We start from the raw sequence: 15,675 nt of genomic DNA on the forward strand, positions 1-15,675 counted from the left end.
TGAATAGATCCCTATAGAGGGTGTGCGGTGGAAGCGGGGAGATAAGCACATAGTTGGCGTCTATGTGGCTGTGCATTCCCACGCATGTGCACTAGAAACAGACTGTGTCAATTGCGGCCCCCTTGCGCTCCGGAGATTTAACTTCCAGCGACCCCAGGGAGAGAGAGAGAGAGAACAGACACCTGAGGAACTCTAGCCCCTGGGTGTACAAGCTCTGAAAAAAAGGTATCCACCACGTCCGCCTTAACAGGCAGAAATCGGGATAAAACAGGGACTCGCAGGCACTGGGAGGACGGGAACCGAGACTGCCCTGCAAACTGGAGGCTCTGCTTTCCCCTTATAATCCTTCCCCATATTTATTATTTCTCTGTGTAAACCGCCCTGAGCCATTTTTGGAAGGGCGCTATAGAAATAGAATGAATGAATGAATGGATAATATTCCGCCTCCTCTGATAAACCTTTTCCCGAAATAAACAACTCTTGCTTTATAAACCACCAAGGCTAGATTCCGCCTGTCCTCAAGGCACTTGGTCTGACTTCACACAGCTTTCCTCTGCGCTCACATTTCATCCTTCAACCAGCCCGAGAGATGGTTTCGGGGCTAAGCGGGAAGTAACTGAGCAGGGGTCCTGTCACAGCCCAGCCCAGGGGTAGGCAGCCTTGGTTCTCCAGCTGTTCTTGAACTACAACTCCCATCGTTCTCAGCCAATGGCTGGGGATGATGGGAGTTGTAGTTCACCAACTACCGGAGCGCCAAGGTTGCCCAACCCCTGATCTAGCCACTGCACTGCACTTTCCCAAGCACTCACTGGATCAGTCCAAAGGACTCCAGGGCTGCAGCCAGCCGGTGGCTGCAGCGAAGCACACCAAACAGGTACGAAACCGGTGGCCTACATGGCTAATTCTGGTAGACTGCCTCTGCAGACAGAGGCTCCACTGAACGATCGTAGCGACTAGTTCACAACAAGCTCACACCGGAGCAGACTCCTCCGATCTATTTTTAGGGGTCTCCTTTGCAGAAAAGACGCTCTGTTCGGACGCTCTGATTAGCCATGAAAGCGGTGGCCTACATGGCTAAATCTGGTAGACTGCCTTTGTAGACAGAGGCTCCACTGAACGATCGTAGCTACTAGCTCACACTGGAGCAGACTCCTCCGATCTATTTTTAGGGGTCTCCTTTGCAGAAAGGACGCTCTGATCACCTCGCGTCATTTTGACCTGCCTTTTCCGGTACCTTTTCTTCGCTCTATGATGCCCTTTCCGAAGCAGGCGTTAGCGCATGCCCGAGAGCCGGGCCCGTGGAATGAGAAAGCACAACGTCGGGTCCTGGGAGGTGCAGCTTGGATCAAACCAGGGCCCTGTCGCAAGCTGAAATATTCCGCTTCGGCGTGATGCTCCTAGCAGTGTGGCCTGTAACGTCGCATCTCCCGTGGCCAGAAACACGCACCGCTTGGGAAGGCGCACCGAAAGCCATGCGCTCTTCATTCCGTGACAGGAAGGAGACATTCCACTGCCCACACCCCCCAGTTTACGCGAGAAGCTTAGCGTTAAGTAAACAGGAGGTCAAAAGGGTTGCAGGGCAAAATCTTTTAACTGACCTAATTTTTTTTAAAGCGGTTTAGGAGCTAAATTTGCCACACGCGCCACCCCCCCACCCCCCGGGCGCCTTCTCACAAAAATAGCCCCGACTGGTTTCGTCACTAGGCTGATCAGACCCCAATTGGAGGAGGGAAACGACGGCATTCCAGAAGGCTGTGGCAGGTACCAGACAGCTACAGTCTTGGAAGAATAGGCCAGCCTGCCTGGCTGTAGGAGTTTGCATCGTGAGTAACCTCTGCACAGTTAGAATTGCCCATTTGCAAGCTCAGCCAGAGAGGGACGGGAGCTTTCCCGCTCTCTTTACCTTCCTACGCTCGGCGAAAAGCGCCCGATCAATTGGGCATCGAGGTGAGAGACACAACATGAGGGTCACCATTTAAAAACAACAACAACAAATTAAATGTGCTCAAAGATGCCTCCAATGCTACAAAACATTGAACATACAGAGCTGCCGCCTGAGTCAGGCCATGGGCCCATCTAGCCCGGTATTGTCCTCTCTGACTGGCAGCAGTTTTCCAGGGACTCAAGTGGAAAGAAGCTCAAGCCATCTTGTGGCACACAGTTTGGGAATCGCTCCTGCCAACGGGGCCAAGAGGCATGCTTTCAAGTGGGGTGGGGTGGGGCTCTCTCATACTTAAAGCAGGGGGAGGGCACTGTCCCCACTAAACCCTGCATAGCTTCCGTCCCAGTAGCTGTTTCTGATATCTCCACTGCGTCTCTTTTTAGACTGCAAGCCCTCTGGGGCAGGGAACCATCTTCAGGCCCTCTTGTATTTGGAAATAAACTGCCCAGAGACTTGCGTTTTGGGCGGTATACAAATGTGTTTAATAATAATAATAATAATAATAATAATAATAATAACCCCTCCTAACTGGAGAAAGAGGCCCATTTTCATGGGGTGGGGAGACACAGAAACTGTAAGCTCTCAGGGGGCGAAGACTGCATAACTAATTAGGCATATGTATCCTTTGACCTTGCTCCAAAAAGCACAGAGCGGCAGGTTAACCCAACAACAACCTTGTCAGGTGGGCAAGGCAGGTGTGAGCATGTGAGAGAGAAACCAGTGGAGGATGTGAACCTGGTTTCCAGCTTACATAGGAAGCAGCCATATACTGAGTCAGACCATTGGTCTATCTAGCTCAGCATTGTCTTCACAGACTGGCAGTGGCTTCTTCAAGGTCACAGGCAGGAATCTCTCTCAGCCCTGTCTTGGAGATGCTGCCAGGAAGGGAACTTGGAACCTTCTTCTGTTCTTCCCAGAGCGGCTCCATCCCCTGAGGGGAATCTCTTACAGTGCTCACACTTCTAGTCTCCCGTTCATATGCAACCAGGGCAGACCCTGCTTAGCTAAGGGGACAAGTCATGCTGGCTACCACAAGTCCAGCTCTCCTCTTGTTCGTTCAGTTTCTATATTGTCTTTCATAAGGTATCCCAAGGCGGTTTACAAAAGTTAAAATACAACAGAACTCCATAAAAATCACATTTAAAACCTTAAAAATCAGTTAAACGGTAGAAAACCATAACCCACCAAACAAAGAAACAAAAACCAACTGTAAAAAAAGGACCAACAGAAACAGGAGAGCTAAGAGATCTGGCAGCCCTTAAGGGGTAGAAGCCTGAACAAATAAGAAGGTCTTTGGTTTGTAAAAGCAGCCACATATATCAAAGAGTGGACATTCCCTGGGAGAGCATTCTAGAGCCTAGGGGCAACAGCAGAGAAGGCCCTGTCCCACGTACACAACAGTTTAGCCTCTCTCAATGTCGGCACATGGAGCAAAGGCCCCTCTGACGATCTTGTTGGGTGGGCAGAAACCCTTGGGAGCAGGCGGTCCTTCAGGTATTCGGGGCCCAAGCTGTTCAGGGCTTTAAAGGTAATAAACCAGCGCTTAGGGTTGGATCCAGAAATTAACTGGCAGCTGGTGCAGCTTTTTCAAAATAGGTGTAGTATGGTCCGAGCGAAGAGTTGCAGAGAGAACCCTGGCAGCTGCATTCTGCACCAACTGAAGTTTGTGAATATTCTTCAAGGGCAGCCCCACATAAAGCACATTGCAGTAATCCAGCCATGATGTGACTAAGGCATGGATAACTGTGGCCAGACCTGCCTTTTCAAGAAAGGGATGCAGCTGGAGCACTAGCCGAAGCTGTGCAAAGGCACCCCAGGCCACCGCCTCCACCCCAGCATCCCAAAACAGAGCTGGGTCCAGCAACACCCCTTGCTCTTTCAAGAGGAGTACAACCCCATGCATAGCCAGTTTAATCACCCGATCACAGTTGGCTTTTCTACTGACCAGCAGCACCTCTGTCTTGTCTGGATTTAACCTCCGTTTGTTAGCCCACATCCAGCCCATTACCGCCTCCAGCCCCTGGTTGAGTACATCCACTGCTTCTTTAGTATCCGATGTCCGAGAAAGGTAGAGCTGAGTGTCATCAGCATAGTGATGACACTTCGGTCCAGACCTCCTGATGACCAGTATTCCCTCTAACAGGAATTCCCAGATGTTGTTGACTACAACTCCCAGCATCCCCAGTCAAAGGCCATTGCAGCTGGGGATGCTGGGAGTTGTAGTCAACAACATCTGGGAATCCCTGTTAGAGGGAACACTGCTGATGACCTCTCCCAGCAGCTCAAACCCCCCAAGATGCTAGCCATTGCACTGAACTGCGTTCAGGGTTTCACACAGTGCTTGGAAGAGGGCTAGAAACAAATCTTTGTCATCCGACACGTAGGGGAGCAGAAATTCAATGGATAGGCATGTTGGAGGCAGTGTTTCCTGTAACAGGGATTCCCAGATATTGTTGACTACAATTCCCATAATCCCTAGCCAAGGCCATTGCATCTGGGGATGCTGGGAGCTGTAATCAACAACATCTGGAAATCCCTGTTGCAGGGAACACTGGTTGGAGGAATGAACAACAAGCTTGGGGTAAGTTAACCACAGTTACTGCTAACCATGGTTCCGCCACCTTAACCTTTGCTGAAGCACCCACATGTTCAGCAAGACCATGGTTTAGCTTGCAGAGCCAAGTCCTTCCAGGAAAGGGGTTGGGGTAGGGAAGATGCTTACAGGAGGACACCAGCTTGTTGCCTGCCTTAACCATGGTTTGCTGGGCCAAGATACAACAGCTAACCGTGGGCAACAAGAATATGGTTAAAATCATTCCCAACCCATTCTAGTTTGCAGCTGGTGCTTAAATATCCAGAGGTGAATGCTTAACCACAGTGAAGAAGAACGAGCCATGGCCACCTCATCCCTGCACAGGGCCAGAGAGATAAGAACATACATCCCAGATCAAGTCATTCTAGTAGGTATTCCATTCCTGGCCAGGGAGACCGGGGTTGGGGAAGGAGGGGCGGGGGGGGGAGAGGGAGAGTTAAGTCACAGAGATTAAAGCAGGGTGCGGGGAGGAGGGAGGGAGGAGCATTTTAGAGAGAGGAAAAGGTGCGGGGGTGGTGGTAGTGGTGGGGGCTGATGCACAGTGAACCGATTAAGGCATTATTGTCCGAGACGTTCATCACTCACAATGCTGGCTAGATTAGCAAGCCCGGCCCTGAAAAGGAGTTAATTGCTAGAAATAATTACTTGAAAGAGATCGGTTCAGGCTTATCGGTTTCCTTGCTAGTTAAAACAATTCCCACCCACCCCGTTGGGTTTCGCTACCCCCTCCCTTCCCCTCCCCACCTCGGATCTCATCAACTCACACACATTCAGGACTGAAGGGGGAACAACAGAGATCGTAGCCAGACACCCCTCTCTGCCCCATCGTCTCCCCCCCACCCTACCTCCTCAGGGATGGCTCTCCCAACTCCTCCCCGCAGGCTTTGTGAGGATTACCACGGCGCATGAAGCAATGCAAGAGACGTCAGTAGGATTGAGTCGCGGGGTTGGGAGGCAGAGTTTTGCTCCAGCTCCTCTTGATATGTTTTTTGGTCCAGGATCACACGGACCCTGCCCAGCAGGTTACGTGGCACTGGTTGTAAGTTTCTGCTTCCTCGGCATTTCCTTATTATCATTATTATTAATGAGCCAACAAGCTTCCAGCCCTCATGGAGGCAATGGTCCTCTAGTTGGAGCATGCACAACGCTAACAATTTGTTATGGGGCGGCTGGCAAATAAAGTTTTTTGTTATTCTATCTATCTATCTATCTATCTATCTATCTATCTATCTATCGTGTACCTGTCGCTAATCCCATGTGTGGCAGCTCTCACGAGAGTTCAAGTAGCTGCCGGATAGCAACGGGGACAGGTGGGAGGGAATAAAATGGCAGCGAAGGCAGTCAGCTGGCTAGCCAGTGTGAAAAGAAAATGGTGGCGGCAGCCGGCCGGGGAAGAGGGTGGCTGGCTGGCTGAAGCGGAGGTGGAAGAAGGCGGCGGTGAACTAGCGGTGCAGATGGTCTGCGCCCGGTTCAGCTAGTAGTTATTATTAATGCCCAAGGTTGTGTGCATGCTGTGCTTCTGCGTTAGCACACAGATAAAGAGCCCAGAGCATGCACAGAGTTCCATCTCCACTCCATTCCTCGTCCCTCCTGAATCTTGGAAGCTCTTTTGCCTCTAAGACACCCCTGGGAGTTTTTCACACCCAGCTTTTAGTTCGCATCTCCTTGGGAATGGAGGTGTGCATTCACATACCGGCCAAATTTACTCCCAAATTCCTGAGAACTATCAGGGAGAACTTCACCCACAATTCAGGTTTTTCATTGCCCGTTAAAGAGTGTGGCTCGATTTATGTCTGGTTTTTTTTTTTTTAATAATCCACTTTTTGCATTGGGTTTTTTGGGCAACTTTGAACTCGCAGTAAAGCCTTGCAGATAACCTGCTATCTGAGAAAACCCACCGAGGAGGAGATTTTGCCCCAGCAAATGATCGACTGAAACGGGGAACTCACCTACTATTCCAGATCCCAGGAATGGTGATGAAGATATGTTGTTATGAGATGGCAGGTCCCTGTGTTCACTGTAATGCGAGGTTTCGCCATAGCCCTGCTGAAGAAGTTAAATGGGAAACATTTACCCCCAAGATGTCAGAAGGCATGGGTCTGCTCTCCCGCAGGTCAGGCGCTAAGACAGACTCTCAGCCAACACACCCAACATTTCCTAATCAAGGCATGTCTTTGAGATTCAGCCCACCAAGGCGATTCTTAGGTCTATCAAGGGCTATGAGGCTAAAAACAGAACCTCCACATTCAAAAGCAGTCTACACCTCAGAGGCTGGAGACCAGCAAGGCGAAAGGGCTACTTCGTTCTTTTCTCATAGGCTTCCCAGAGAGCTCTGGTTGGCCATGGCTGATAGCACTCGCTCACAAGAGAGGAAGGGTCTCAGCTTAGGGAGAGGATCCTCTCCATCTCCTCTTTCAGGAAGTTTCTAGAGTTCCCCTCCTCCCCAAAATCACCACTCTAGATCCAGACAGAAGCATTAAGGCCCTGTTTTGCTCTGTGGCCGGTTTAGATTCTCTCTGGTCCTTACCCTGACTTGGTCAAACGTGGAGTTATTCTGTTCTCCTGTTCCCCAGGAACCCGAAGCCGGCCGCTCGTCCAAACCTACCAAGAAAACAACCCCAGGAAAAACAAACAAGAAAAAAGGATTATTATTATTATTATTATTTTAATCAGGGAGACCTTCAAAGGCAGAGCCAGGAGAAACCAACTCTTCCCCGAGCAAATTAAAGAAAAATATTTGGACAAACATCCAAAGCAAAGCAAGCTTTTCCTGCTTTCCCAAAGTCCAGGAAAGACATTCCCATATGAATCTGGCCACGGAGTGGCGGTGGGGGGAGACCCCAAAAGGCCTGGATATGTGTGGCAGAAATGAGTCTATACTGCTTTGGACGAGGGGCTACAGGCCCCTCTGATCTCCCTTGGGAACCAAAAGCCTTGTGTGCAGAGAATGAGAATGTCGGGGAGAAGGATGTGTATTCATGATACATCAGATGCACCTGCCCATTGCTCACAATGCAGCCCCCTGCAAGTTTACGTCTAGGTCAGTCCCACTGCATGTCTCCAATGTTCCCTCTAACAGGGATTCCCAGATGTGGTTGACTACATAGGAACATATGAAGCTGCCATAGACAGAGTCAGACCTTTGGTCCATCTAGCTCAGTATTGTCTACCCAGACTAGCAGCGGCTTCTCCAAGGTTGCAGGCAGGAATCTCTCTCAGCCCGATTTTGGAGATGCTGCCCAGGAGGGAACTTGGAGCCTAGATGCTCTCCCCAGAGCGGCTCCCTCCCCAAGGGAAATATCTTACAGTGCTCACACATCAAGTCTCCCATTCATATGCATCCAGGGCGGACCCTGCTTATCTAAGGGGACAACTCGTGCTTGCTACCACAAGACTAGCTCTCCTCTCTTAACTACAACTCCCATAATCCCCGAGCAGAGGCTACTGCAGCTGGAGACGCCAGGAATTGTAGTCAGCAACATCTGGGAATCCCTGTTAGAGGGAACACTGTATGTCTTGTTGAGCTCCATGGGATCATTGCGTAGGATCTTAGAGGCAGCAAACCAACATACGGTTACTCACAGGAACATAGGATGCTGCCATATACTGAGTCAGACCATTGGTCTATCTAGCTCAGGACTGTCTTCACAGACTGGCAGCGGCTTTTCCAAGTTTGCAGGCAGGAATCTCTCTAAGCCCTATCTTGGAGATGCTGTCAGGGAAGGAACTTCGAACCTAGATACTCTTCCCAGAGCAGCTCCATCCCCAAAGGGGAATCTCTTCCAGTGCTCACACTTCTAGTCTCCCTTTCATATGCAACCAGGGCAGACCCTGCTTAGCTAAGGGGACAAGTCATGCTTGCTACCACAAGACCAGCTCTCCCCTCCCTCACTCGAGAGTAAGAGCACAGAGGATCAGAGCCCCAAGGTTTAACTTCTAGGTGCCTGGGGCAGGGGGGAAATGAGCCCTGATGGACTGCCATGCCAACAATGTGTTTTTAACGAAGCATACGCCAAAAGGGGAGAAACGGAGACCAGAAAATTGGTGCAGTTAGAGATGCTTCCCCAAGGATATGCAGAGCACCTTTCTATCCAAAAAAAGCAAAGGTTTCTGTGGCTGGCCAGGCATGCCGTAGAAACTGGAGGCCAAGGACAAGAGGACCCCAGACCTAGAGCAAAGGCCCCAAGTTGTATTGGTGGCAAACCCCACACTGCAAGCTAAAAGACCAGCTAGGGGCAAGAGGGGTTGCAAGAGTGTAACACGGCTCCCACACACGCATCTCACACACAAACACAGATAGATTAATCTATCAGAGTGTCTTATTATTATGGGAAACACACCGCGGCTGCCTCTGCTCCCCTTACTGTTCATTTAACCAGAAACTTCTTTCAAAATTGCATGCCTCCATTCCAAAGCCTTTTGTGTTAATCATTTCCCCGGAGAATTGGTGTTTAATTGCTGTCTAATTTGCATAATTATGCATATTAATCTCCACACCTAATGAATATTCATAACTCTCATTTAGATTTTGTTTTCTAATCAAAAATTTTCCCCCCAATGTGATTACTTTGCGGAATTGAGGGTGGTGGAGGAACAAGACGCTAATGCGACTCTGGATACTATGGGGAGAGGGAGGGAGGTGAGCAGATACCCGTTCCTTCTTCCACAGACAATAACTTTTGCTTTGCTAATGTACATTTCCCCTCTGCCTCGCCCTCAACAGAATTCATCTGCATTTCCTGAAAACAAAACAAAACAAATCCTAACCGCACCAAAAGGAAGGTTGCCGATTCAGAAACCGCTTGCAAATTACTGATCATGTCTACGGCAGCATCCCTGTCCACAGGTTTCCACCCAGAGATCTCCATCCGGCAAAGAAAGGAAACAGGTCCCTGCCCCCTAAGAGCTTACAATCTGAATTGCAACAGTGTGGGAAGCCCTTACAGAGAGGGAAAAGCCTGAGAAGGATTGCGAAGGACCAGCAGGAGCGAACACAGTTCTGTGTTCTTGAGCCTCGGGAGGGCTGTTACGATCCAGACAAATCTATGCCATCAAAATGATATTCTTTCAGATGTGTTCATCGCCTGACTGGCAAGCACTCAAGGCGACGTTTTAAAAATCAACAATAGCTCTTTAAAGAAATGATATATAAATACCTATTGTTTGCAACCTTAAAGTGTGCATTTGAAAAATAATAATAATCAACCTTTATATTAAAAAAAACCCCACTCAAGACTCTGAATTTCAGCTGCAAGAATTCTTAACAGTTTCATCAACTGATAGCAGCAGCAGCAACAAATATTTATATACCACTTTTCAAAAGTTTCCAAAGCGGTTTACATAGAGAAGTAAATAAACAAGATGGATCCCTGTCCCCAAAGAGCTCACAATCTAAAAAAAAATACAAGACAGACACCAGCAACAGTCACTGGAGGTCCTGTGCTGGGGGTGGAGAGGGCCAGTTACTCTCCCCCTGCTAAATAAAAGAGAATCACCACGATAAAAGGTGCCTCTTTGCCAAGTTAGCAGGGATCCTCACTGGCTCCTCAGCTCTGGGACTGGTTCTATCTACAGGGCCAGCCCAGTCAATGCTCTGAGCACACAACGAGGGCAGGCATGCTTATTTTCTAGGCCGTAAATAAAAGCTGGGTTCCGTCCCCACCCCACCCCTAGACCAGGGCTGCAGCATGGGGAAAGGGAACTTTAACCTTCTGCCCTCCTATAGCCTTGATCAGCTCCACCCTACAACTGTTTGTCCTGGGGTTGGGTGGGGTGGAGCTTCTGTTGGTGCTGATGGGAACCATTTAAACAAAACAGAAAGGCACACCATAGCCGTGGGTGTTTATGTGGGGCGGGGGAAGAGGGATTGCTATTTTCTGAATAATAATAATAATAATATTAATAATTAAAAAAAAATCCAAGTGTGCTGGACCCCATTGTGTGCTTCCAGTAGTGACTTAGCTGGACCCTAACAGAATGCAGATTTACAAGGCAGAGAAATACAATTGCTGCAGCAGCAGAGCACTGGGCGGTTAGGGTCCCATTGGGCGGGACTTGTATGGGTCCGAGTCCTGACAGTTGGGCGGACTAGAAGGCAGGGTCCCGTTATGGGTCTGAGTCCTGGCAGCTACCCAACTCCCCTGAGCTGGACACAAGGGGCCTTCCTCAGACACATTAAGACGAAAGAAGCAGGCAGCTGTCCAAGACGTTGGTGGAAGGCCCAGATCCCTCACGACCAGCCACCACCCTTCCCCAGCACGGAAAGAACGTCCACTCCTCCCACGTCTCTGGTGAACGTAAATCATCCTGGGTACGACCCTTCATAAGAACAGCCCTGCTGGATCAGGCCCAAGGAGGCCCATCTAATCCAGCATCCCGTCTCGCACAGTGGCCCACCAGATGCCGCTGGAAGCCTCAGACAGGAGTTGAGGGAATGCCCTCTCTCCTGCCATTACTCCCCTGCAACTGGTACTCAGAGGCACCCTGCCCTTGAGGCTGGAGGTGGCCCACAGCCCTCCGACTAGTAGCCATTGAGAGACCTCTCCTCCATGAAGTTATCCAAACCCCTCTTAAAGCCATCCAGGTTGTCGGCTGTCACCACATCCTGTGGCAGAGAGTTCCACAAGTGGATCACAAGTGGATCTTTGAATTCCTGGTCTGTGCCTCGGTGGCCCTGGCTATTGGGTGAGTGGGTCTCCCAAGACCCTGGGGCAGACCTGGAAACAGGTGACCTTGGAAGAGCTGGAGGTGCAGCCAGGTGCCACTTTATTTTTTCTTTATTAAAAAAAGAAGAAGAAGCAAGAGAGAGAGGAGGGGGGATTTTTAAAAAACAAAACAAAACAAAAAAACACCCACACACTCCAGCACAGAACTACTGCCCTCTTTCTTAGGTGCATTCAGAAATCCATCAATTTGCCTACCTCAGAGTCGTCCTCTTATTCTTAATCACTTGTCTCCCAAGCAAAGAGGTTGGAGCGGTGGTGGAGGGGTGTGTGTGTGTGGGGGGGGAGATACCCAGTCTGGGAGCAGAATATATGAGAGAAGCTTAAAATAAGAGAGGAGGACTGGTCTGGTGGTAGCAAGCACGACTTGTCCCCTTAGCTAAGCAGGGTCCACCTTGGTTGCATATGAATGGGAGACTAGAAGTGTGAGCACTGTCAGATATTCCCCTCAGGGGATGGAGCCGCTCTGGGAAGAGCAGAAGGTTTCAAGTTTCCTCCTTGGCAGCATCTCCAAGAGAGGGATGAGAGAGATCTGCAACCTTGGAGAAGCTGCTGCCAGTCTGTGTAGACAATACTGAGCTAGATGGACCAAGGGTCTGACTCAGTATTATGGCCGCTTCCTATGACCCTAAAATGGGGGTGGGGGAGAAGAAAATTCTTGGGTTCTCCCCGCTTCTGGAGATTTAACTCCTTCCCCAGAAAGCCCCGTGAAGAGAAAGTTAAAATCCTCAAACTTCAGGTTGAACCCAGAAATCTGGTGGTCAGATGTTGGGTTGAGTGGAGGGAGAAGACGACGGTCGGGCCCAGGGTGGCTCCACCCCCTTGGTAGCCTCTTCATTCTGATCTGAAGGTTTTAGTCTGGGTAAAAGTCAGACTCTGGCATTATTTGCATAATTCCCCGAAGTTACTCTCCCAGGGTCTGCCCCAGCTGCCCGTCCTGAACACATCAGATTTCTGCCTGCCTGCACTCATGGGCCCTGCAGAGAATGGGGAGGGCAAACTGCCCCGACCAAACACTGAGATGATTCATATATATTTGCACGTTAATGTGTATGCCTTCTCTCTGGCAAGCTGCAGCCATCAAGACAAAGATGATATTCCCCCATCTAGAAGGGGCAGAAAGAGGGTCCTTGCAGCTCCCAAACTGTCTCCTCGCCCGGCCCTGTTCCATTAATAGAGTTATTAAAATGGGGATGGGGGGGGAGGAAGAGAGAGAGAGAGAGAGAGAGAAATAGAAACCCCACAGATTAATTATGCATTTTAATAACCCCAATCATGAATATTCATAAAGCATCTCCAGCTCATGTTCTAATTAAAATGTACTAATAGTGTAAGATATAGCTGTCAGGAAGAGGGAACGGTCTCCCCCCCCCCCCGCGCGCTTCATTTAAGGGTTTTTGTGCCAGAGCGTGTGCACGCAAGCACGCACAGAACGGCCAAGCCATTTCAGTCGGATGCTCCCAGCACATCAGGTAAAAATAATCTGCCCAAATCCATTGCTGAACTTCCCAATGCTTCCAAGAGGGTGGTAGGCCAGGAAAAGAAGCACATGGCCAGCTGGCAAGGGAACATTCTACTTGGCTTTCACGATTGACTGGCTTTAGACACAGGAAGGAGGGTTTTGGGCAGTGTTCCCTGCGACAGGGATTCCCAGATGTGGCTGACTACAACTCCCATAATCCCCAGCTGCAATGGCCAAAGGTCGTCATTACTATTATCTACACTTCTATACTGCCCCATCCAAACGGCTCTGGGTGCTGCACAACAGCAAAAATAAAACCCGCACATTGGTCATTTTAAACACAATCAATACAAATACAGTTTTAAAAACAGTTTAAAACCATTAACAATTACAACATTTAAAAGGGTATAAAGACTCTGGAAGGCCGGGCCAAACAGAGGTTTTAAGGGCTCTCCTGAAGGCCAACAATGAACTCAAGCGACGGATTTCTGCCGGGAGCGCATTCCGTAGCTACAGAGAAGGCCATTGCAGCTGGGGATTACTACTACTACGACGACGACAACAACAACAAAGAAGAATATTTAAATACCACTCTTCAACCAAAGTTCACAAAGCGGATTACACAGAAAAATAAACAATACATATGGGATAATGGGAGTTGTAGTCAACGTCTTCAAATCCCTGTTACAGGGAAGACTGGTTTTGCGTGACCCTTGAAATATTTGCTCCCACAGAAAGAAGAGATGGAGATCAGGGCTGTGTACGAGCTGTAGTCTGTGGGAGGACAGAAAGCTGCTACCTGTGCGGTATTAGGAGTGAGAGGCTACTTCCTGTGAATCTCTGTTTTCATTTAAAAAAAAACACCAAAGTTTCTAGCCACCCACCACAATTTGCATCACTTATGAAGATTTCTGAGCACGTTTGGACTAAGTAGCGACCCCAGCAGCCAAACTCCAGGGCCCCTGCATCGCCGAGGTAGCTTCGCAGAAGGAGACAGGACTTGAACCAAGCCAAAGGACTGCCTGCTCATGAGCGCCACCCCAGGCTGATGGCCAAAGACAGTAGTGCAGATCCAGTAAGCCTCGTCTTTGCTCCGCCCTCACCAAGCTCTGATGACTCAGCAGCCGGTCAGCTGACCCAGAGAACCAATGACACTTTGCCTTGCACTACAAAACACAAACACATGCCCCAGAATCTACTCCCGCTCTTCAGGCTGAATGTATGCACCTCGGGGCAGGAACCAAGCTGCTGATACCTCCTAGCACACCTTCATCCTTGGGGGCTGTGCACCCAGGGTTGGCGCACAGAGTGCAGCAGCCGTGGATTTTATTAACCTTGGAGGCTCACAGTAAATGTTCTGAAGTGAAACCCCACCTCAGCATCCCTTTGGGGGCAAGGGACGTCCCTGGCCGTCCAGATACCCGTTTTAAAAAGGAGGCAGGGACCGAGCTGGCGGTGTGGTAATTTGATTTGAAACGGAGGTGACAGAAGGCTGTCATGATAAACACTTCCATATTAAGCCTCTTTGGGGCCTAATCGGGCTGGGAATCAGCCTCCGAGAAGGAAACTGCTGAGCGAGATTGGGAAAATCAATAAAATTAGTCGACTGGTAATTAGCTTTAGTCCAGAGTGGCAAAGTTGTTTTTCCACCCACCAGAAAAGAGGTTACAGTCCTCCTGCGGCCAGACAGGCACGCCAAGACCATCGTTGCTACTCTCAACTGTATTTTGCAAGAGGAAAATCAAACTGACTGATCCAGACCTGTTTCTTCTACTATTACTACTTCAAATATTTATATATCACTCTTCAACCAAAGTTCTCAAAGTGGTTTACATAGAAAAATAAAGTAACACATAAATAAGGTGGTCCCCTGTCCCCAAAGGGCTCACAACGGAAAGAAGAAACTTAGAACACAAGAACCTAAGAACAGCCCTGCTGGATCAGGCCCAAGGAGGCCCGTCTAGTCCAGCATACTCTTTCGGCAGTGGCCCACCAGATGCTGCTGGGAGCCTACAGGCAGGAGTTGAAAGGGGCATGCCCTCTCTCTTGCTGTGACTCCCCCCTGCAACTGGTATTTAGAGGCATCCTGCCTCTTAGACTGGCCTATAGCCACCAGACTAGTAGCCATAAGAAGGGGGGTGGGGCCACTCTGGGAAGAGCATCTGCCTGCTTGCATGCAGAAGGTTCCAGGTGCCCTCCCTGGCATCATCTCCCTGCCGCATCAAGCTCTGCCTGAACGCATGCACTTTATGAGGAAAATATGGGTAGGGGAGCCCCACGCAATGGCCACCTAGATACCCCCAGAGGAGCAGACAAGCAGGGCATGAAGGCAATACCCCTCTCCCACTGCTGCCTCCCAGCAAGCAGTGTTCGGAGGTAGACTGCCTCTGCACCTGGAGGCTCCATTCAGCCATCATATGAAGATGACAAATATTTATTTATCACTTTCCAACAAAAGTTCCCAAAGCGTTTTACATAGACCAAAATAAAATAAAATAAAATAAAATAAAATAAAATATAAAATGGCTCTCTGTCCCCAAAGACACCTAATGGCGCAGCGGGGAAGTAACCTGCCTAGAGAGCAGGGGCTGTTGGTCCAAATCTCCACTAGTGTGTTTCCCAGACTATGGGAAACTCCTATATCGGGCAGCAGCAATATAGGAATATACTGAAAGGCATCATCTCATACTGTGAGGGAGGAGGCAATGGTAAATCTCTCGTGTATTCTACCAAAGGCAACCACAGGGTTCTGTGGGCGCCAGGAGTAGACACTGACTCACTAGCACACTTTCCTTTCCTGTCCCCAAAGGGCTCACAATCTAAAAAAGAAACATAAGATAGACACCAGCAACAGGCCCTGGAGGGATGTTTTGCAGGGAATGGATAGGGCAAATGCCTAATTGCCACTGACAGGCCTCCATGAATTTATCTAAAGGTCTTTAAATGCCAATTAAGC

The 15,675-nt window shown here is 49.4% G+C and overlaps 1 protein-coding gene across 8 annotated transcripts in view; it reads right to left on the bottom strand.

Annotated features, from left to right (window-relative positions):
* The window catches only part of TCF3 (transcription factor 3), a 98,377-nt gene that overhangs the window by 39,490 nt on the left and 43,212 nt on the right, over window positions 1-15,675 (bottom strand). For 5 of the 8 annotated variants that reach the window (XM_053295954.1, XM_053295956.1, XM_053295951.1 and 2 more), the window contains exons 4-5: window positions 7,063-7,136; window positions 6,485-6,581 (exon numbers count right to left, since the gene is read on the bottom strand). In XM_053295954.1, the coding sequence (XP_053151929.1) occupies window positions 6,485-6,581; window positions 7,063-7,136 (171 nt within the window). The remainder of the gene's footprint in view (window positions 1-6,484; window positions 6,582-7,062; window positions 7,137-15,675) is intronic. The other 3 variants (XM_053295958.1, XM_053295953.1, XM_053295957.1) reach the window with 1 other exon arrangement.

The sequence above is a fragment of the Hemicordylus capensis genome, chromosome 2, assembly GCF_027244095.1.
Source record: "Hemicordylus capensis ecotype Gifberg chromosome 2, rHemCap1.1.pri, whole genome shotgun sequence".
Classification (NCBI taxonomy): domain Eukaryota; kingdom Metazoa; phylum Chordata; class Lepidosauria; order Squamata; family Cordylidae; genus Hemicordylus; species Hemicordylus capensis.